The 23548-nt window shown below is 36.6% G+C and overlaps 1 protein-coding gene across 1 annotated transcript; it reads left to right on the top strand.

The window, feature by feature from the left end:
• Positions 1-1210: 1210 nt before the first annotated feature.
• LOC110729868 (protein SRG1-like) lies at positions 1211-7458 on the top strand. The gene is made up of 4 exons (XM_021909659.1): positions 1211-1540; positions 5909-6153; positions 6245-6578; positions 7024-7458. Exons 1-4 carry the CDS (start codon positions 1313-1315, stop codon positions 7264-7266), a joined length of 1050 nt encoding a protein of 349 aa, XP_021765351.1. The 5' UTR covers positions 1211-1312; the 3' UTR covers positions 7267-7458.
• Positions 7459-23548: the final 16090 nt, after the last annotated feature.

Genomic DNA, 23548 nt, shown 5'->3' with positions numbered 1-23548 from the left:
TCGAGAAAAAGGGGGATGCTCTAAAAATCAAAGAAATCCGAAGAAATTTTGAAGAAAGTTACCTTTATTAGAAGCGGAATTCGCCGACCTACGAGTGCGGAGCAAAGAACTTCGGTTTCGGGTTTTGGATTACTGAGAAAATGCGAAAAAAGGAAAGCAGTTTATTAACAGTGGTGATTAGCGAAGAACGCAAGAGAATTTACAAAGAAATGAGGAGAGAGTGTGGGATGAGTGGCTTAAAAAGACTTTCCGAAAGTAGAATTCTGGGAGTCCGCGCTAATAAAACCCCCACTAACTCCACTTCAATGCAACCGTTAAACACTTCCCTAATTAACTACCCACTAAACCTTCCAACTTCCCTAATTACTCTCTAAATAACTGTTATTGCCTCAATAACTACCCAATTTCAAACTCTAATTAAATCATTTACTTCCCTCCAGTTTGCAAGTCAAAACCCGGCCTGTCATGCTTCCGAATCGGGTTTGGGGGGCAAGTTGTTTGGGTCAAATTTACTTCAATTGGGCCGGTCCATAAATGATTTAATTGCAAAGCCCAAGGCTAAGGTTCAATTCTCCAAACCATGTCCAATCAGTTTAGGCCCGGTCAATGTGGCAAGCCCACTTGATCCACGGCCCACTCATCTATTGAGAAAAGGTATAAAAGTCTCCAATCCTCTCTCTCTCTCTCTCTAAGGGTACACACATTATGCCTCAAGCAATTAATGCTCTTGCATAACTTTCTTCCTCTAAACACTATACTGACTTCGGCATCGGAGGGGCCTTTCCTCGACAACACCCCTGTGGCCAGTTTACGTGTGTTTGTTGTGCAGGAAATCCTCGGCCCAATCATCACTTAGACCGAGATTAATCTTCAGCTCACAGAGAAGGACCTTGCCGAAGGTCCCATTGTATTTACCCGAAACACGTGGGATATTATTTCTTCACAAATTATTATTGTTGTTGAAGAGTTCTAGTAGTATTCAAAGGATGCTAAGAAATAATATGAGTCAAGAGGTTGGCGAAAAGGCTTAATTTATTTATATTGTTACAAATTATAAAAAAAAAATAATAAAAAAAATAGATAGAGCCGCAACTGAGTAATTGAACAACGTAACGTAACTATGAATAGTAATTAAGTTGATGAACCACATTATAAAAGCCAGGCTTCTCGTCTCATTTTCATTACAAACATTGCTACAACATAATACAAGTTGATTATTATATCGACCGAATTTCCAATATAGTTTTATTCTATTATACATTACATACATACATATATTACGTTATTTTTCTTTAAAATTCATACATAAAACATGGCACCAGAAGCTAAATATGATCAGCTGAAACCAGTACAAGAATTACTACAAAGTGGGGTTGTGCCTGAAATGTACCTCCAACAGCTTAAGGATGAGCATCAAGTTGGTGACGGTCCTCTTCCTTTGATGGACGGTCCGATCATGGACTTTTCGCTCCTTTCATCATCGAATCTTGAAGAGCTTTCGAAACTTCGATCTGCTCTTAGCACTTGGGGTTGTTTTCAGGTTTGTTTGCACCCTTTACACCCCTTTCCGTCCAATCTCGAGTCTATTGTTTTCTATAGAATGATGTTACTTACGAACGAAGTCTTACGAGTCTATTTTACGAATTATCTATTACTCTATATTAAATTGGAGTTTTTTCTTGGAGGAAATTTTTCCTCATAAACTCTACTTTTTTTTTAGAAGTGTTAATTTGCCTAGGAAAATCATTATATTTATTAATTATTATACGTAGTAAGACTAATTATAATTGACTATTGTGTTATATTTCTCTAGAAACTTTTATATTTTAATTATCAATAATTTAAAAAATCGAACATGACTCAAGAATTATCTAGTAAGATAATAAATGGGATAATGCCATAATGGTAATGGTGTTAAATATGACTTTGTAAGACAATGAGTATTTGTTTTTCTTAATAAATCCCTAATTTCACCGGCCAATACTATATTGAATGTGCTAATTTGCTAATGTGCTTTATAGAATATTTATGAAGAAAAAACAAGACATTTGAATTATTGAAGGTGGACAATCAAATTCTACGGAGTAATAACAAGCATTAATAAAGGATCGGATTTATCATAAAAATTAAAATAAATATAAAAATCATTATCACACCTAAAACTTGATACCAAATTAAACAAGCTATAAAGTACCGAGTTTAATTTTTGTACAATTTTCTACGTACCTTCATTAATGTTAGGAATTTCGAAGTTGCACTGATGAGATGGTATGTTATTACAGAGCATAATTTTCTTAACATTAAGTTATTTAGACACTATATTCACATAATAAATCTACAGTTATTTTACGAAATGCCACTGAGCAATTGCAAAATTCACCAAATGCCATCGATGTTTTCAAAATTTACCAAATGCCATCGAGTTTTAAAAAAATTGACCGAGTGCCATTAATGACTGACGGCCGTTAGTTGACTCCACCACTTGCCATGTGTCACCTTTTGATTAGTCCGTTTTACAAAAAAAGATTAAAAATAACAAAAAATTAAAAAAAAAATAAACAATAAAACTGAACCCCAAACCCCAACCACCAGCCCAACCGCCGGCGGTTCCCGAACCCAGCCACCAGCCCAACCGCCGGCGGTTCCCGAACCCAGCCACCCATCACCTACGAAATCTTGTAAAACCAAACCTCAACAATAATCCACAATCGGCGGCCACCCCGGTCGCCCCCTCAACCCACCACCATTTGCGAATCCTAAAAAAATTGTATTGAGGTTTTTTGTTTGGTGAAGCAATTCACAAAATTGTTTGCTCTAATTGATTGTATGTTGAATTGTGAACATTTTGATACAAGTTTAATAAAATTTGGTGAAGAAATGATGTTCCTCAAGCTTTCATACGTGAGCTTCAATGGAACTTCAATGACGTTTTACCAGCAACTCAACCATCAGAAACTCCAAAATCCTGACCATGACCACCACCACAAACTCCACCAATGAAATCCCAAAACCCCGACCACCACCAGAAACGACCACCACCAGAAACTCCACCAGCGAAACTCTGAAACCCCGACCACCAAAAACGACCACCACTAGAAACTCCGAAATCCACCAGAGAAATCCCGAAACCCTGACCACCAGCACCACAATGTGAAACCACCAGCGAAATCCACCACGAAAACGCGAAACCGTACCAGCAAAATCCACCAGCTTTAGATTGTGGATTATTGTTGGTGTTTGGTTTCATGAGATTTCGTAGGTGGTGGGTGGCTAGGTTCAGGAACCGCCAGCGGCTGGGCTGGTGGCTGGGGTTTGAGGTTCAATTTCTTTTTAATTTTTTGTTATTTTTTTAAAATTTTTTTTTAAAACGGACCAATCAGAAGGTGACACGTGGCAAGTGGTGGGGTCAACTAACGGTCATCAATCATTAATGGCACTCGGTGAATTATTTTAAAACTCGGTGGCATTTGGTGAATTTTGAAAACATCGATGGCATTTGGTGAATTTTGCAATTGCTCAGTGGCATTTGGTGAAATAGCCGGAATTTCAGCACGTTTTGTGTACAGCTGGCTACATCGTGTAACCACTTGTAAAAACACAAAGTAACTCCTTAAACATTGGACGAGTAACTCACAACACTGATGAAGTAACCTCTGAACACTGACGACTTAACCCATATAAGTCTATAACACTAACAAAGTAACCTCCATGATGGCTGACCACATATAAGAATTTACGAATTTATATTTATAATTTATACGTAATATAGATCATATGTATATATAAGTAAATACGAGTATGTAATTATGTAAGGTTTTTTTTTTTTGTTTTTTTTTTTAAAAAAAAATCTAGATTGCAATGTTCAAATTAAACTGAAAACGGCTTAGCATAAAAGAATCAAAAAAGTGAAAACCCAACGTGTGGCAAAAGAAGGTAATTTAGTACTGTATGGACTATGCCACTATGGAGGTAGTTGAGTTATTAAATTAGTGAGCAATTTAACTTAAATTAAACCTGTCACATCATGTATAAATCAACATCATATATATCGCCGCTGTGAACCTCCAATTTGCATGAGTTGGTGGTCCAATACATTCCACATCCAAATCAATAAAATGTCGTGTTATAGGGAGTATACATTAATGGTGTATTTAGCTACCTCTTGTTTACGTTCCTATTATTATCTCCTTTCTATTAACACGTTATTCTATCCCCTATTCTCAAAGTGTCTATCTCAGATTTAGTTGATCAGTGAGTGATTTCAATCTGTGCTTTATTTTATTTACCATGCACATTCTTTTTCTAATTATGACGGTCAGATAATTCGAGGTAAATTTAATCTAACAAAATCTTTAATTATACTCCCTTCGCCCACTATTATGTGTAACAACCCTACTTTTTGCAGACTTTTAGACAACATTTCTTAATCAAGATTATTGAAAAGTAAGAGGAGAGAGAAGGGATAATTAATCCAAAAAAAAAACACAATTAAACATTGGAGAGCAACCATCACCTCACGGGCGCAGAACCACCATGCCACCCCACGAACCACCAACACCCAAGCCCATCTACGCAACCCCCATGAAACCACCACCAAAACCCACCACCCCACGAAACCAAACCACCGAAATCACCCCCCCACAAACCCAAACCACCGAAACCCACCACAAAACGGACCCAAACCACTGAAACCCACCGGCCCACGAGCTCAGACCACCGAAACCCACCACCAAAACCCATGACTTGAAGAACGCACGAAACCCACGAACTCAGATTTGGAATCGAAACACTAAAGGGTGGTCTTCTTCTTCAATTCATGAGAATGGGTTGAAGGAGGAGAGAGAAAGATAATAGGAAGATGAAGAAGGTGAAGAAATTTGACCATAGAGGAGAGAGAAAGTAATTGGGGAATGAAGATGTAGATGATCAGTGCAAAAATTTGATTTTTTGAAAATTATATGAGATTAATTACGTGGATTAGTTTTAAATTAATTTGGTTTTAAGTATGTAATTGAAGTTATAAATTTATAAGTAAGGGTATTGTAGTCAATTTGTTAGAAATTAGTTACTAAATATGGAAAAAAAAAAAGCATTTGTTGCACATAATAGAAAGCATCCATTTATAATATATGTTGCACATAATAGTGGGCAGGGGAAGTATATAAATAAATAAAACATACAAGTTTGATATTATGAAATTAAAAATTGAGTCATATTTAAGTGGATTTCACATGATGATATTTTTTTCTTAACCATAAGTCATAAAAATTAGTCAAAATGCGAATAGAAAAGTGTTGCAATTTTTGTGAAACGAAAAAGGTATATATTTCGATTTCATGTGACTCTTCTTATACAATTTGTACATGGGTAGTTAATGTAATCAATTAATTTTATTTATGCATATATTGGGTGCAAATAAATATATCATTAAAAAATTTAGGGGAATTCTCTATGGTAACATCTAACTTTTTATTTTTCCTTTGGTGAATTGGAAAAAAGTTAGGTGTTACTGAAGAGAATTTTTCAAAAATTTAACTACCAAAATGTATAAATTTTTAATTAACGAACTTAGATCCTTTAGCTATAAATTAATTATTTAATTTTTAGGAACTAAGAGAGTTCATATTATAAGTACATAAAACTAATACTAAGTATATTAGCATAAAAAATGGTTAAAAAAAAGCTATTTTGACCAATCTAAAAAGTCATCTATTACTACCGTGCGCATAATACTTATATATCTTTTAAGTTTTAGTTACACTCTATAATTGGTACGGTTGTCAAATGTTTTGTTACTTAACATATGATCAATAGTATTTTGTTAAATTAAAATCAATATCTAGGAGCCAGAATCTAATGTTATGTTAATGTCGTGATGAGTCTAACCTTGTGTTACTAAGTATTTCAGCTTGTGAACCATGGTATGAGCAATGAACTGCTTGATAAGATACGAGAATTAAGCAAGGAATTCTTCAAATTGCCACTAGAAGAAAAGGAGAAGTACTCATCAGAAGGCGATAGCATAGAAGGTTATGGGAATGACAATACAATCCGACAAGGAAATTTCAATTGGAATGACAAACTCCATCTTCAAGTTCATCCAGAGCACAGACGTCAACTTGAATTTTGGCCGGAGAAACCTCAACAATTTAGGTAACAAAGGTAAACTATGATAGTCATTCAATATTATAACATGTTAATTAAAAGTTTAACTTTAAAATACTGAATCCGCCTATGTTTGTAGGACAACTTTACACGAATATTCAAATAAGACTAAGGAAGTATCCGAGACACTCTTCAAAGCCATGTCACGTTCATTGAAGTTGGATGAGAATCATTTCTTTGAACTATGGGGAGATGACAAAGAAGACATAATACATGCAAGGTTCAACTTTTATCCTCTATGTCCCAGCGCGAATCAAGTTGTTGGGTTGAAAGCACATACCGATGGATCCGCCATAACTGTTCTTCTACAAGACAAGGAGATTGAAGGGCTTCAAGTCTTAAAAGATGGCCAATGGTTTAGGGTTCCTATCATCCCTGAAGCCATTATCATCCACGTTGGTGATCAATTGGAGGTAACCTTTTATATGTGTATGGTTAATTGGTTTTTCCTTTATTTTCATATACATACAACACTTTCACTTTTACGTTTTTCTATACTTAACTTGATCATCAATATTTCAAAATTATCTACGGAGTACTAGTAAAATATATATATGAAATCTTGATTTATTGAAATTAAGAATTATTAGCGACGATCTAACAATATTTTATATATTTAAATTTGTGTTAAAAATATATACTTGTAGGTAAATTGAAACCAAACTTCATATGTGAATTAATGCTATATTAATTGTCATACTTTGTAGCTTTATCTAAAGATTCCACACCAAATGATATAAACGTTACGTTGTGCCTTTATTTTGTTGATAATTTGTCCATAAATACATACGTGTATACTTAGATCATCAAATTTATTTCTACTCCTATTAATTAATGCAAATTTTGTTGATATTACAGATTGCAAGTAATGGTATATTTAAGAGTCTAGTCCACAAAGTGGTTATAAACCCAAAATGTGACCGTATTTCATTAGCCATGCTACCTCTTCCAAACCCAGAGAAAGAGATTGGCCCACTTAAGGAGCTCATAACTGAGGATAGGCCCCAAATGTTCAAGAGTCTCAAAGATTATGGCCAAATCTACTTCAATTATATGGCTTCTATGGAAAGGCAAATTAATGCTGTCAAAATTAATTACTAGAGTTGTCTTTTGAATAATATTTGTGTTGTAATGTTATGTTGGTTTTATCATCATGATGTATGTATTTTTATATGGTTAATAGTTTTTATAGTATAGAAGAGAATTGTGCTTGTAGCCTTGTAGTAGTACAATACCTAGTTTGTGAAATTACTTGATGTACTAAAAATAAAAGTGAGTTTTTTGAATTAAGCATAAAAATACTCGGTATTTATGTCTTTAATTCAGAGTTAATGTCATCCTTTATATATATTGAATGAATGCGTACCAGGCTCAGGAGCGAGGTTGAAAATCTTATGGCAAATACAAGTATCAGACAGTAGTGCTTTCCATATTAGACGTCCAAAATAATGGACATGATGAAACAAATAAAGCCAAAAAACCTATCGTTTCATCCAATAAAACAGCAAAACTACCGCGTTCTAATTTACAGAAATAAAAGAAAATGAAAAGGTTCTGACATACATGGTAAATGGCTTGAACCTTGAAGTTTCCAACGGCTAGTTTGCAAATTGTTTTGTGTCTTTGCTTCACAAATGGCAAAGTCTTATGTGTCATCTTTATTTTTAGAGTTTTGAAGCACGGTAATTTTATAATGACCATTAATATAAAAAAAATAACGATGAAATATTTTTGAAAACTTATTTCACTATTGGCTTTATTTTTTTTTCTTTATAAAATGAACCTAATTTTGATCATTTATTATATCGCACTTTAATTTTGACCATTTTTTTTCTATACCATTGGCTTGAAGTTTTAAGTACGGAGTACCTAACATTGACAACTATTATCGTAAATCTGGTTGTATGGCTTGTAAAATACAATTGGTTATCATATAATCATATTACTCACTTGCATGAATAAGTAAAGATTTTTTTTTTTTTTTTTGCTAAGCTAGTGTGCGCAACTAAACAACTTTTTTACAAAATGTTTGTCCTAAGAGCAGAATAATAAAATAGTAGACAAACGCATAAAACAAAACTATAGATTAATCAAGAAAAGAGTTTTAAGTTTATTATATAAGACAAAATTTCAAAATTTAGTGATTCTTGAAGTGAAATTTATACTTAATGTATTCTAAGTACTAAAATCCAGTTTCTAACAGTTCTATATTCAATGCCTTTTCCAAAATCTCAAAAAGTTAAGAGTGAAAGGAGGGACCATAGTCACAATAATAAAGATGAACATTGCAATTAATAAGAATTAATTATGCATATATTTAAAGCTTTACATTGTAGCTAAGTTGGTTTACCTTGAGGAAATGGAAGGGAATTTCTTCACTGAGACTAAAGTTCGACTCCTGGCTCCTGCTATACCCAAAAAAAAAAAAAAAAAAACAAAAAAAAAAAAAACAACTAACTTTATGCTTTATATTTGCTAGTGGGCTTGCTCCATATTGGGATCCTAATATGTCCTCTTAAAGGCTTTATATTTTCTAGTGGGTTTGCTCCATATTGGGATCCTAATATGTCCTCTTGAAGAATAAAGTCCCCTTTACATTTACAGTAGATTTTATAGTTTTTTAAAAGTTTTTTTTTAAAAAAAAAATAATACACTTTAATAATTCCAACTTAGGTGATAGAATAGTTGAGATTATTAGATAATAAATCTTAATTGAAGATAACAGATACGTAATAAATAGCTATATTCACTTATTATGATGCTTTGACGTACATTAATATTTTTACTCACAAATGCAACTTTCTATTAGCTTCATTAAATTGAAAACTTTATATCAATAATGAGCCACACGTAACATTCATTATATTGAAAACTCTATATCAATAATGAGCCACAAATAACATCATTTTAATTGTTATCTTTAGATGACTAACACTTACGACTTATGAGTATAAAACCATAATAAAAATGAAAATAAAAATGTGATCTCTTTCCTTATTATACCACTCTGTATAATTTGTGGTGAGAATGGGGCATCGTATTTTACGTATAACTCCATCCGGTTTTTTTTTTTTTTTTTTTTTTTTTAATGCATCAGTTTAACTTTTGTACTATTCAAATGTCATATTTGACTTAATTTTTTTGCTATTATTAAATAAATTAATGTTACTATGTAATATATCATTAGATTCGTCACAATGTCTACTTTCATAATATAACTAGATTTATGCCCGTGTGATGCACATGTCTTTATTAATAGTTAAATTTAACATTTAATATTCAATTGTAATAACAAAAATATTACATAATATTACTATTTTTTAATCTTATATAATTAAGGTACACATATATATAAACAGTATTTTTTGTAAATTTTTTGTTTAAACAACAAAACAAACCAATTCTTGATGAAAAATATAAAGAAAATAAATGTAAAGCTATATGTATTTGTTTGACCAACTTTTTTTCAAATTGTGTACACGGTGAAACATATGATCTTCTAGGCTTTCATCATCCTTTGTAAACCAATCGCTAATCGTGCCAGTTGATAAGTTGCGTGATTAAATCCGCCCCCTTACAAAATTAACATCCTTGCAAAATTAACTCTTATGACTGACTTTTTAATTATGATCACCTTCACTGCATTCAAGCATTTCATAGTGTTCAAATTCTAAAATATGCTTCTTTATTTACTTGCAAAAGTTTACGTTTATTTGTATGGGACAGTAGATGAGTTTATATAGGATTGAAAAAAATACTGAATTTAAAGTGGTGATAAATTTTATTAACAACATACTTAATCTTTTAGCCAAATAAATGATAGGGAAAATTGTGTAGAACTACCCGCAAGATAGGGTCATTTGTTAACAACTACCCATTTTTTTTATTTGTTTAGAACTACCGGTAAGTTTGAAAAAGTTTGGGTAGCCCTACCCATTAACGTTTTCCATCCAAAAAATCGTTAGTGGGCCCCACATTGTACACGTGTAAATTATTTATTGGATAAAAAAAAAGTAAAAAAAAATAACAAAAAAAAAAAACTGAACCCCAAATCCCAGCCACCAGCCCAGTCGCTAGCGGTGCCGGAACCTCAACCACCAGCCTCCACCACCCCGAAACCCCACCCCCCTTCTCTCTCGCCGCCAGTTCTCCGCCGATGCCGGCTCCCCTCCCCTTCCCCTCCTCTTCCCAAACGCACAAAAACGTCATTGAAGCTCACGCATGAAAGCTTGAGGAACATCATTTCTTCACCAAATTTTATTAAACTTGTACCAAAATGTTCGCAATTCAACATACAATCAATTAGAGCAAACAATTTTGTGAATTGCTTCACTAAACAAAAAACCTCAATTCAATTTTTTTAGGGTTCTTCACAAAAATTGGTGGTGATTGGAGTTTAGGCTGGTGGTTGTTTGGTTTTGTGGGATGTGGGTTTTCCAGTGGAGAGGGGAATGGGGTTGCTTGGTTCCGGTGGCCGGTGGGCAATGGGCAGTGGGGATGGGGTGGTCAGGGAAGGAGGGTGGGGTTGGGTTCTGATTTTTCTTTTTTTTTTATCCAATAAATAATTGACACGTGTACAATGTAGGGCCTACTAACAGTTTTTTGGATGGAAAACGTTAATGGGTAGTGCTACCCAAACTTTTTTAAAATTGCGGGTAGTTCTAAACAAAATAAAAAAAATGGGTAGTTGTTCACAAATGACCCTATCTTGTGAGTAGTTCTACAAAATGTTCCCTAAATGATAAATGATGAACATTTTTTTTTTGTTGAGAAAAGAGAAAGGATATATTTTTAGTTTCAAAGAATTTTTTTTTTATTATTTGTATCTATCCAAAACTGATATTTTATATTTGAACAACTAATATTTTTTTTAATTCAAGGTGATTTCACATTTTTATTAAGATTATTCTTGTATAAAATACTAGATGAAGCCCGTGCTATACATGGTTTGTTTGTATTTTTTCAAATAAAATATTTTACTAAATACATATTTATCTGATAAACTTTGTGATATTCGCTTGCTTACTACTTGAATTTGTTTTTTTATTGTAAAATGAATTATTAATTTTTTCTTATATTTAGATAAAATTTCTAATATGTAAAGACAATATTTTATTTCACAAAGTTTTATATATGACTCGTCATACCGTGTGGTCGGGATTGCTTGGTCAAGGGTTACTCATTGGTTGGTCATCAAGGTTTCTCGATCGATCTGGGGTTACTCGGATGGTCAGTGTTTTGGTGTGTCTCAGTCCGCCACATGATATGGCCTGGCAGCTACATAGAAAAGACACTGATTTTATTTTTATAATTAACATAAAATTTTAAATCTAAAATAAATTGCAATTCTTTTTTTCATTGGCTAAATATAACATTTTCCCATATGACGCTCTAAAATATCTTGAAAAAACTCTCCCTTATGTAATTTTTGTAAAAATTTATCATAATGTTAGTTCCATTAATCACCCAAATAAATCATTTAATTTATTTCATGATAATTTTTTTAAAATAATAATCTTATGTGTCGCTCTAATAATTTTTTTTTTTTATTGTAATTCTATGTAGCGCTTTAAAAAAACTAATCTTAGATGGCATAATCTTATTGTAGCTTTTTAAAAATATTAATCCTATGTTGCGCCTTTTTATTATAATACTACATACCTTTAAAAAAAACTAATCTTACGCGGCGCTCTAAAATAACTCGGGAAAAAAACTCTTCTTTATATATATACTAGTACGTGCCTCGGGCGTTGCCCCAGATACCCATTTTAGAGAGTGTACTTGTTTGTGGGCATGTTTTGTATTATTATTATTATTATTATTATTATTATTATTATAATAATAACAATAATTGTTATTATTAGTAGTATTTATATTTTTTTAAAATGTTAGATAAAAAAAATAAAATTATTGATACATGGCCATATTTATAATTATAATTACGTGGTTATTCGTATAGGAGTAAAATTCTATTGTTAATTGGATATTCATATTAATTATAATATATATGTGGTGTGTTGCTATAAGCAAAATTCTATTGTCAATAAAAGATAATTTTTTTCCAAAAGAATATAAATTATTTCATGTATAATTTTTTACCCTAAACAAATCTGTCCAATCTAATCTAATCACAATAATATCGATTTGTTGCTTACGTTACTCGACACTTGGCGAAAAACTGAAATGCCAAGTGTCGTTGTCTCGTGGCCTAAATACGTGACCAGCTTTATTTATTAGTGATATGATATTAGATTTTATTATCATTTCCCATATTTCATTTTTTTTTATCTAATCCAATTTTTTTTAATATTCATTGAACGTGAATTTGACTTTTAAAGTTTAATAGTATTTTTTTTATATACATGAAATAAAATAAATGTTTCTTTTCTCATATTTAGATAAAATTTTCAATATAAAAAGATAATATTTTATTTTTATAATTAATGTAAACTTTTAATTCTAATCCTTCGGGCGCTTTAAAATAATAACCTTACGTGGCATAATTCTACACGTAACGCTCTAAAAATACTAATCCTACATGGCCTTCTAAGAATTTTTTAAAATCAAAATCCTAGGTGGCTCTCTACAATCTTGGGAAAAAACTCCCCTATATATATATATACTAGTTTTGTGCTCGTGTGATGCACAAGTTGTTTATTGAATTTTAAAATAAAACTTTTTATATACAATATATATGTTATTTGAATTTTCTAATCATGGATTAATAATCACTTGACAATCATACTTGTCTGTTTATGGGTATTTTATGGATTAATAATCACTTGATAATCTAATAAAATTAGAAGTAATAATGTACAACAAAAAGAACAGTTGTCTTTTCATTTTCTCTATACATCAAGGAAAAGACTGGTTGCATGTTAAGAGAACGTTTATATATTTGATTTTGTATTTTTTCTATTTTACCTCTCTAGATCCATCATTTGTATAGAAATATAGGTATTTTATCGAAAATAAAATTCTAAACCAAAAGTTTTATTGAAAACAAAACTCTAAAATATTTTTTTTTATCCTACTAAATTTATCCAACTTTTTTTTAATCCTATTCTACAAAAAATATATTCAAATAAATCCTACGTGTTATATTAATAATTAATTGTCGCTTACATGACACAACACTTGGCGAAAAATTGAAATGCCAAGTGTCGCTGTCTCGTGGCCTGGCTAAAAGTTTAGCTTTATATATTAGTTACTAGTTTTGTGCCTGGGCGATGCTCAGATAGTTGATAAAATTTTAAAATACGGTCAAATAATTCATTCTGATCCCGTATAAAAAAAATAAAAAATAAAAAATAAAAATAGAAAAAATCGTTCTGATAATGTAAGATATTTAGACGTACAATATCATATGACTTATATTATTATAATAATACTTTTTACAATTTTATTTGTAAATAGATATATGTTATTATTTAAATTATTTTTATTGAACTTAAATTATTTTTACTGAACTGAAAGTATTTTTACCAAACTAAAATTAATTTTACTAATTAAAACTTATTTTTACTGAGTTTTTTTAATAATTTTTTAAATAAATTAAATAACAATGTTTTTTGTATGCGGCTAGCCACAAAGTTATCCCTATAAAATTGACTGAATAACCCTTGTAATACTAACTGAGTAACCTCTAACACTGACTAAGTAACCGCTATGTATTACATGATTGAGTAACCACTATAACACTGACCAAGTAACCCCTATAGCACTAAAGAAGTAACTTTGATATTATAGTAGTTGGTGACACGGTTTGGGCAGCTACGTATAAAAGTTTGTGATTAAATATATTATAAATGGATCTTATTTTAAAGAACATTTTAAAACGAATTTGATGATGGAAATAGAATTGAGTTGTAGGATATTTATTAAAAGTTATGATTAAATTTGTATATATGAAATATTATAAGTTTATCGATAATAAAACTTTATGTAACAATTTTATCTTAAAAAATATATCCAAAAATCGCTTACTTAGCATCATATGTGTCACAATAATACATATTTATCTCTTACGTGGCGCGACATTTGCCGAAAAACTGGAATGTCAAGTGTCGTTGTCTCGTGGCCTATCTGCTCAACCGACTTTATTTATTAGTGATATGATATAATATGATATTAGATTTTGTTACAATTTTGCTAATAGATAATTAAAGATATTAATAATTAAAATTATGTGTTATTAAATGTGTCGATGAAATTGATACATTAAAAAAAAAAAAGGGGGGGATTACATCATTACATCTCACTAGTCACTATACTTTCTTCCAACGCATAAATCAACCGAACAATAATAATGTGCGTGAATATGCGTGATCATTAATTTATTCAGTCTTCTTTTGTCTTTGATTTTTTTTTTTTTCTCTATCAACTTTTCGACACGCCATTTGCATAGTGGGAATTTTAACCAAATAGATCTATTCTTTTCCTTCTGTTTTTCAGTCCAATTGACACAAATGGTTACCAACTTCATCATGGAATATGGTACTGCATTAGTGACTCTAATTTTAAATATATTTGTAAACAAATACATCCCTTCAATTAACACACATAACTTTAATCATTTATATAAGTATATTTTATCGAAAACATTAATACTTCCTCCATTCTTTTTTATTTGACCTATTTCTTTTATCACGCTTGTCAATGCAAAACTTTAACGATTAATATTTTAATCCTTAATAAGTAAAAATTATAAAAGTTATATATTATGATAGTACTTATTGAGATGAATTTAAAAATATCGCACATGAATATGTTTTTCCTTATATATTAATCACAAAAGACGGTCAAAAAATGAGAGGTGATAAATAGTGTAAAAGTTAAAGCGAGTTAAGTAAAAAAGAACGGAGGAAGTACATGTTGTTACTTTTTTTTTTTTTTTTAGGAAAATACTTGTTATTACCGAAACCATGCTGACATCCAGGCACCCCAGTCTCCGGTGCCGAACTTTACGTTTATAAAGAAACCTAAAGGCTTAAATGCTTCAGCCCAAGACACCCCAGCACGAGAAAAATCTTTGGGGAAAGAAAAAGCTGGTTCCTCATCTAAGCCGAAAGACTCAGAGCACCAACTAAAATCTCGGAAGCCTGCTGATATTGACATCAGGCCAGATTGTGAAGAGTTCGGTTCCAAAGCAATGGAGCTGAACCAGCAGACTGAGTCAATAGAGTTGATTAAGGAGACCTTGAAAAATGTGTCAGCATCGGGCTCGGACTTTATCCGAATGTCCGTGTTGAGCTTATCCAACTCCTTCGGGACAACAATGATGTGTTCGCTTTCTCGACAGCAGACATGCCCAGGATTGATCTGAACCTCGTCTCTCACAAGCTTAATGTCGACCCCATCTGTCGACCGGTTAAGCAAAAGAAGCGGAATTACTCCGCAAATAAGTACCGAGACATCGCAGCCGAAGTAATAAAAAAACTCCTGGACGCAGTTTTCATTGAACCTTGTTAGTATCCGGAATGGCTGTCCAATGTGGTGATGGTTCAGAAGGCAAATGGCACCTAGAGAATGTGTGTTGACTTCACGGACCTAAATAAGGCCTGTCCGAAGGACTTTTATCCCTTGCCAAGGATTGATCAACTAGTCGACTCGACAAGTGGGCATGCCCTTCTTAGTTTCAAAGAAGCATTCTCGAGGTATCATCAGATCTTCATGCACCCCGACGACCGAGCAAAAACGGCCTTCGTTATGAATGTCGGGGTGTATAGTTACAAAATGATGTCGTTCAGATTGAAAAATGCGGGGGCAACATATCAAAAACTAGTTAATTAGATCTTAGCCAAGCAAAAAGGCCGCAACATGGAAGTCTATGTTGACGACTCGATTGTCAAAACCAACGAGGACAAAGACCATGTCGCGGACATGGACGAGACCTTCTCCACCCTAAGGAAACACCAAATGAAGCTGAATCCGAAGAAGTGTGTCTTCGGCGTGAAGTCAGGCAGGTTTCTCGATTTCATGGTCAACAAAAGGGGGATTGATGCTAATCCCACCAAAGTGCAGGCGGCGCTCGATCTTCCCGAGCCGAAAACAAAGAGGGACGTTCAACGTCTCACCGGGAGAATGACTGCCCTGTCCAGGTTTATCTCCAGAGCCTTGGACAAGGGGTTATCCTTCTTTAAAGCACTGAAACTCCCAAAAACAAAGGAGCTCATTTGGGAAGACGATCAAAAGGAAGCCTTCAAGAAGCTCCGTGAACATCTGGCTCAACTCCCGATGCTGGCACGCCCATCCGAAGGAGAAACTCTGTACTTATATGTGGCAGTCAGCCTGGCCACTATAAGCGCGGTCCTACTGAGGGAAAAAGAAAAAGTTTAGCAGCCGATCTACTTTGTCAGTCACACTCTAACGGATGTCGAGACTCGCTACCCCCTACTCGAGAAAGTGGTATATGTAGTGGTGGTAGCCGGTCGAAAATGGAGGCCCTATTTTGATTACCATCAAATAGTGGTCTTGACAGATCAGCCGCTGGAAAAAGTACTCGGCAAAGTTGAAAAATATGGTAGACTAGAAAAGTGGGCCTTCGAGCTCACTGAGTTCAGCATCAGCTACCAATTGAGAATAGCCATCAAGGCTCAGGCTCTAGCGGACTTCCTAGCCGAGAGTTCTTACCCGGAGACACTGGACGAGGAAAAGAAAGTCTGGACTGTTTTCACGGATGGATCCTCCACCATAAATGGTTCGGGGGCAGGGGTAGTCATAACCTCGCCCGAAGGCAAGTCCTTTGAATATGCACTGAAATTCTCATTCAAAGCTTCGGACAACGAAGCTGAATATGAAGAAGCAATCGCAGGCTTAGAGTTGTGCATATCATTGAAAGCCGAGCATGTCTGTCTAAAGACAGACTCTCAGCTTGTCGTAAATTAGATCCGAGGCGAACATAAGGCCAAAGAGCCCTCAATGATAACTTATCTCGCAAAGATCAAAACAGTTATTGCAAAACTGAGAACTTATGAAGTCGAGCTGACCCCAATGGGTCAAAACGCACAAGCCGATACACTCTCCAAACTTGCAAGTTCAACTCTAACTGAGCTGAACTGATTTGTATAAGTGGAGGTACGCCGAGAAAGAAGTGTGGATGAAGTGCCTGAGGTTTGCTGTGTCACACACGAGCCGAGTTAGACGAACCCCATCCTAGTTTATAAGCTTCAAGGAGAAATTCCCGAAGACAGGAACTTAGCCTCCAAACTGAAACGAATCAGCTCAAGGTTCATCGTCTTTAGAAGAGAGCTGCTAAAAAAGTCCTTCTCAGCCCCACTACCAAAATGCGTGGGACCAACAGATGCTAACTACATCCTTTGGGCGATCTACCTCGGCATTTGTGGAAACCACTTCGGGGGGAGAGCTTTAGCCCACAAGGCATTGAGGGCAAGGTATTATTGGCCCACCATGATCTCAAACGCTAAGGAGCTTGTCAAACAATGCGAGAAATGTAAAAAATTTGCGCCAGTCATCCATCAGCCAGCCCGAGATCTTCAACCGATCCTGAATCTGCTTCCATTCGCCCAATTGGGGCTGGATATCTTGAGACCCTTTCCTAATGCTCCGTACAAAAAAAGATGGTTGATAGTCGGCATTGACTATTTCAGCAAATGGATCGAGGCTGAAGTGGCCTCAAACATCACAGTGTAAATTGTCAGGAAATTAATCTGGCAGAATATTATCACTCGTTTCGAGATTCCAAAGGTTTTTGTCTTTGATCATGGAAGGCAATTTGACTATTTGCTGCTGAAGCGGTACACAGATCAGTTCAACATTAAGTTGGCATACTCGGCAGTGTGCCATCCGCAGAGCAATGATCAAGCCGAAGCTACAAATAAGCAAATCCTCAATGCTCTTAAGAAGAGGGTTGAAGATCAAAGTCCAAGTGGATAGAGAAACTCCCAGGAACCCTCTGGTCACTTCGGACAACTGAAAAAGAGGCTACGGGACATTCACATTTTGAGTTGGTGTATGGATCCAAAGCCGTCCTTCTAGTGGAAATTGGCATAGAGAGTTTGCGCGTAAATCTATTCTCAGCCGAGGAAATTAAAATGAACAACTCCTGAAAGAATCCATCGATTTTCTTAACGAGGTCCGAGACTCGGCTCGAGACAAAATGGCTGCAAATAAGCAAAGGTTCAACAAATTTTACAACCGATGAGTTCATGCAAGACTTCTCAAAATTGGTGATCTTGTTCTTCGGAATGCTGCAGCTGTCCAAAAAGGACGCATTCATGGGAAACTCTCAGCAACTTGGGAGGGCCCCTATGAAATTAATGATGAACTTCAGCCTGGAACATACCGACTTCGGCAGTTGGATGAAACTGAGCTGAAGAATCATTGGAATGCTGATGTACTTAAGAAATATCATGTGTAAACCCTTCAGGGCAGAACAATCTATGTAAGTGCATCTTCAAATTAATGAATGGCCTTTGAGCCACCATTTCCACCAAATTTACGAGTTTCTATTCTCTGTCTTCTTTAATTTAATTTAATTTAATTTTTTTTTATTTTTCTTTTTTTTAAAAAAAATAAAGGTTCTACCTCAGCACTATCAGAAGTGTAGCCCAATAGTGGGCATCGTGCTTCGGATTGCCAAAGAACCAGCCTAATAGGGGGCAATGACTTTACCCTTGATCGAAGTATAGCCACTCGTTGGCATTGTACTTTGGATAAGTCAGTTCCTTAGGGCAAACAATGACTTCACCCCCGAAGTATATCCACTCGTTGGCATTGTACTTTGGATAAGTCAGTTCCTTATGGCAAAAAAGCCATGGACTAGTATGAGGTATAGCCTAAACATTGGCACTGTGCTTCAGAGGAGTTATATCCGAAACATTGTCAGAATAATGGCCTTGTGTTTTGGACAGTCATTCCCTTAGAAATTTTTTTAAGAATCAAGAGATGCTGCTCTTGGAGTCAAAGACTTTTGAGCAGCGAACTCATAGATTCCTCAAATAAAAGAAGAGAAAATAAATAGCCGAAACTCCAAAAGTTATGTCAACCCCTGAAATTTGGCTGAGACGAACCTTCGTCTGCCAAAATAGTTCAGTTAAGCACCTTAGAAACCTGAAGTCCACAACTGCGGGAAAATTCCCAAGCCGAGGTTTGAAATCCAAGAAAAGGGCAAGGGAACTAAGTAAAGAGAGCAAGGCACATGAAGAAAAGCAAAGCATTCATAGCAATTCAAATATGCTCGGATCTTTGAGCTGCATCAAAGTTAAAAGTTTTAAAGCAAACACAAGGAGATTCTATATCGGCAGCCACCCACAAGCGGAAAAATACAGCTGCCGAACTAAGTACAACTACTCAAAGCAAAAGTAAATTAGAGTTTGTACAATCGAGGCAAGCTGAAGAAAAAGGTTAAGGCAAAAACAGACGCGACAAATATAATAATTAAGCACAAGTTGATCCGCAAGATTCTGAAGACAACTGCCCGAATTTCTATGCTTCAGCATTAGCATAATCAGGCTGAGCAGCTGTGCTTGGGCTCTTAGAAGCTTCAGCACCAGTTGAACAGGAGGCAGGCTGAGCAAGAGTCTTTTCAAATTCTCTCTTTTTGGCTTCTTCTTTTTCCCTCTCTTCAGCTTCCTTCTTTGCTCGTGCTTCAGCTTCAGCCTGACAAGCCAGAAAAGCAGTCTCAGCAGGATGGGCCATATGCAGATGCGGGTCCTTAGGATCCATGAACCATTCCTCAGCTTCGTCCCAGTTAATGTTGGGATCAACATGGAAAGCAAGGCGTCGAGCTGTTTGGAAGCGTCATCAAAACCCTTGTCATATTCTTCTTGGGTGTAGATTTTGACTTATAACAACTTCCATGCAGCCTCAAGGTCAGCTTGAGTCTTAGCAGCCCCTTTACTCTGAGCCTCCAGTTGGCTTCGGACATCATTCAGCTCATCTTGGGCCTGGGAAAGCTCAGCATCTTTGGCTTCCAGCTCAAGCTCAGCTTCAGAGAGCTTTGCGTCCTGAGCTTCCAGCTCATTCCTAAGTCGTAGAACCTCAGCCTCAAGCTTAGACTGCCTCTCATTAGCTTCAGATTCGGCCTGGGCAACCTTCTCTTTGAAGTCCTCGACCATCAGACGCCGAGTCTCAACCTCCCGTTGCACCCTCAATTCAATAAGGGCCTTGAAGCTAGGAATGTCTACAGCCTCGTACTCCTGGACCAGTGCATGGCCCTCGTCTACCCAAGGGAAGACGGTCTGCTCCAAATCCTGGCAGAAGGTCCGGAAATTGGCAGTCATGGCGTCCAGGTCAGCTCTAAGGGTAGTGGCCGCATCTTCGGCATCTAGCCTCTTCAGTTCAGCAATCTTTGCTTGACATTCACCTTCCTCGGCCTTCCCTGCTTTGGATTTCAGCTCATCATTCATCTCCATAGCCAAGAAATGGTTATGAACGACCTGCAAAGTTGAGGACCAACAATTAGCCAAACTCAAGTGAAAAAGCTTAAGTACCAAAAGATTTACCTGTATCAACAGCCTCTGATTTTCAACAAAGGGATCCGAAACCTTAACAAGTGGTTCAGATGCGCCAGCGGCAGCCCCAATGGTCTAAGCCCTGGCCCTCTCCGGCTCAGACATGCTAGAAAGGTTGCCGAAGTATTCCATGGCTGAGTTATGCCGAGACTCGAAGACGTTCCTGGCATAGTCGGGAACGGGCACCAAAGGGGCAGAACCGAACCCCATCTCCATAGACTGAAACATCTTGAAGGATTCAGTAGCCGAAGTTGAAGGCGTATTGGCATTCTTGGCCTCCTCAGCTTTCTTTTCCCCCTCAGCTTCCTTCAAACCATCACCATCAAAACCCTTGAGGTCTTCATTCAAAGTTGGCACTTCCTCGACCTCAGGGTGGATAAGCAGTGCATCAGCTTCCTTGTGAACCTCGTCGGTAAAAGGCTCGGCCATGTGCCGAGGAGAGGAGGGAGGAGCCAAGCTAAAAAGTTCAATCTCCTGAGTCTCAGAAGGAGCTTCCTGCAGAACCTCATCCTCCCCAAATGCCTCAGGAAGAGGAGTCTTCTTCAAGTTATCTCCTTCGGCACGGACCTCAGGAGGGGGAGGAGTCTTCTCTTTCCTTTCCTCTAGCTTGTCCTCCTCAAGCCAAGATTTCTTGGTAGGACAAGGGCAGGTGAAACTGCTCGGGATTAAAAACAACCCTTTTTCTCTTCGGGCCGGACATATCTTCGTCTGAAGACTCGTCTGAAGAGGATTCTTCTTCAGCCGGCTTTCCTCTATTTCCTTCTTCTTCGTCAGATTGAAGTACAAGGAATAGGGGGAAAAGAGCGGTATGAGCACCAAGTCAAAAAAAAAGAAAAAAAAACAAACAAAAAAAACGAAAAAGAAAGGCAACATCAAGACAAGTCTGGAAGGCTCACCGAAGTCTTCAACAGGCGTTCGTTTTCAGTTGCCCCGTCCTCTTCTTCAGCTTTCTCCTCTTCTACTTGAGGATCAGCAGCAGAGGTAGAAGGTTCATCACCGCTTCTAGAGGCCTCGGCAACCCCTGCCGTCCTAACAGCAGCAGCAACAACAACAGCCTGTTTTGCGGGGCTCAGAAGGAAGAAGGGGTCACATTTCTTCCACCAGACCTTCTGCGCCACATACTCAGCGGTGCTGACTATCTGAAGCTTATTTTAGCGCAAATAAAGGGGCCAGTCTGATGACTCAGTCATATCGGGAGCGTTCTTCGTCACCCGCCTTGCAGCGTTGATCCCGAGTCAATTGTAGTTAGTACTAGAATTTCCCTTATGTAGCACTGAAAAACCAAAATTCAAGGGTTAGTCAGCGCGAAGAAAGCAAACAATAAAAGAAAAAAGAAAAAAGCATATGCCTTCGGCCCCAGCCGAACTCCTTACCCCCTTGGTATTTTCGGCTAAGGCCGACGACGACAAGCATCTTCTCCTGGAAGATGTAGTGGTAGCAGGGCAGCCAAGTTGTGGGCACTTGGGTCGTTCGCCCCTGCCCCTTAGATTCTTCTTCTTGCGGAAGAGAGTCAGCAACTCCTTTTCATGGTCATCGAACTCGTCAGATTCGATGCTCCTCATCTGTTTCAGGCTCGCTCAAATACCTCAACCCACCAAAATAGTTCGGATGGTCCTCTTTCTAAGCCGCCCGAACCTAGATCCATTGGCCCCGCCAATCCTTGTCCGAGGTATCATTTGGCTAAGTGGTGAGATGCCCCCTATGGACTTAATCCGCCACCAACCAATACCATGATGTTCATCCGATTGTTGGTTCGGCACCAGTTATGGAGTTTCCGAAAAACATGGAGGCTCGGAGCAAAACCATAAAAGAGGCACACCCGCTGGAACATCATCATCCTTCGGATGCTGGCGGGGGTTAATTGGCACAACGAGATGTTGTACCCGTTCAGCACTTCAATAACAAAGGAGTGCGGAGGGAACCAAAGCCCAAATTGCAGTTGCCGAGTATACACCCCGACGTACCCAAGGGGAGGACGGTGAATCCTATCTTGAGCTGTGGGCATTCGGCACCAATATCCATCCGCCTCCATTATGCCGTAAAAAGTTTCAATTTGCTCGGCAAAGAGGTAGAGGGGACTCTTGTCCACCCACCAGTTATAAGGAGGGGTGGTCATCAACACAAAATTCATTCCCTTGCTCCAGGGGGCAAAACCCAGGTCTGGTCGAATCTCGGGGAGGTAAGGATGACAACGGTACCGCAGGAATCGCGGCTCCGTTGATAGAAGCTGTTGTCCCAACCCTGGGACGAGGGTTGTGACCACTCAAAGGCGACATCATCTCCAACGGACGATTGCGTCGCGGAATTAGTTGAGGAACTTCCTCCTTCTCATCGACCTGCATAGGTCTCTTTCCTCGGTCTCGAGCCATCCTTGTCAATAGAAGTTCGAGAAATCGAGAAAAAGGGGGGTACTCTAAAAATCAAAGAAATTTCAAAGAAAATTACCTTTATTTGAAGCGAAATTTGCCTATCTACAAGTTCGGAAGCAACAAATTTCGGTTTCAGATTTCAGATTGTTGAGAATATGCGGAGAAAGGAAAGCAGGTTAACAGTGGTGATTAGCGAAGAACTGAAGAGAATTAGCAAAGAAATGAGGAGAGAGTGTGGGATGAGTGGCTTGAAAACTTTCTGGAAGTGGAATTTTGGGAGTCCGCGCCACTAAAACCCCCACTGACTCCACTTCAATGCAACTGTTAAACACTTCCCTAGTTAACTACCCACTAAACCTTCCAACTTCCCTAATTACTCTCTAAATAATCGTTATTGCCTCAATAACTATCCAAATTCAAACTCTAGTTAAATCGTTTACTTCCCTCCATTTTGCAAGTCAAAACCCGACCCGTCATGCTTCTGAATCAGGTCTAGGGGGCAAGTTGTTTGGGTCCAATTTACTTCAATTGTGCTGGCCC

The sequence above is a fragment of the Chenopodium quinoa genome, unplaced genomic scaffold, assembly GCF_001683475.1.
Source record: "Chenopodium quinoa cultivar QQ74 unplaced genomic scaffold, ASM168347v1, whole genome shotgun sequence".
Lineage (NCBI taxonomy): Eukaryota > Viridiplantae > Streptophyta > Magnoliopsida > Caryophyllales > Amaranthaceae > Chenopodium > Chenopodium quinoa.
Note: the sequence above shows the minus strand (reverse complement) of the source record. Positions and strands in the feature narration are given on the sequence as shown.

Coding starts and splice junctions, on each gene's coding strand:
- LOC110729868 (XM_021909659.1), top strand. CDS start 1,313: ATGGCACCAGAAGCTAAATATGATCAGCTGAAACCAGTACAAGAATTA. Junction 1,541..5,908: donor GCACTTGGGGTTGTTTTCAG/GTTTGTTTGCAC, acceptor TAAGTATTTCAG/CTTGTGAACCATGGTATGAG. Junction 6,579..7,023: donor ACGTTGGTGATCAATTGGAG/GTAACCTTTTAT, acceptor TTGATATTACAG/ATTGCAAGTAATGGTATATT.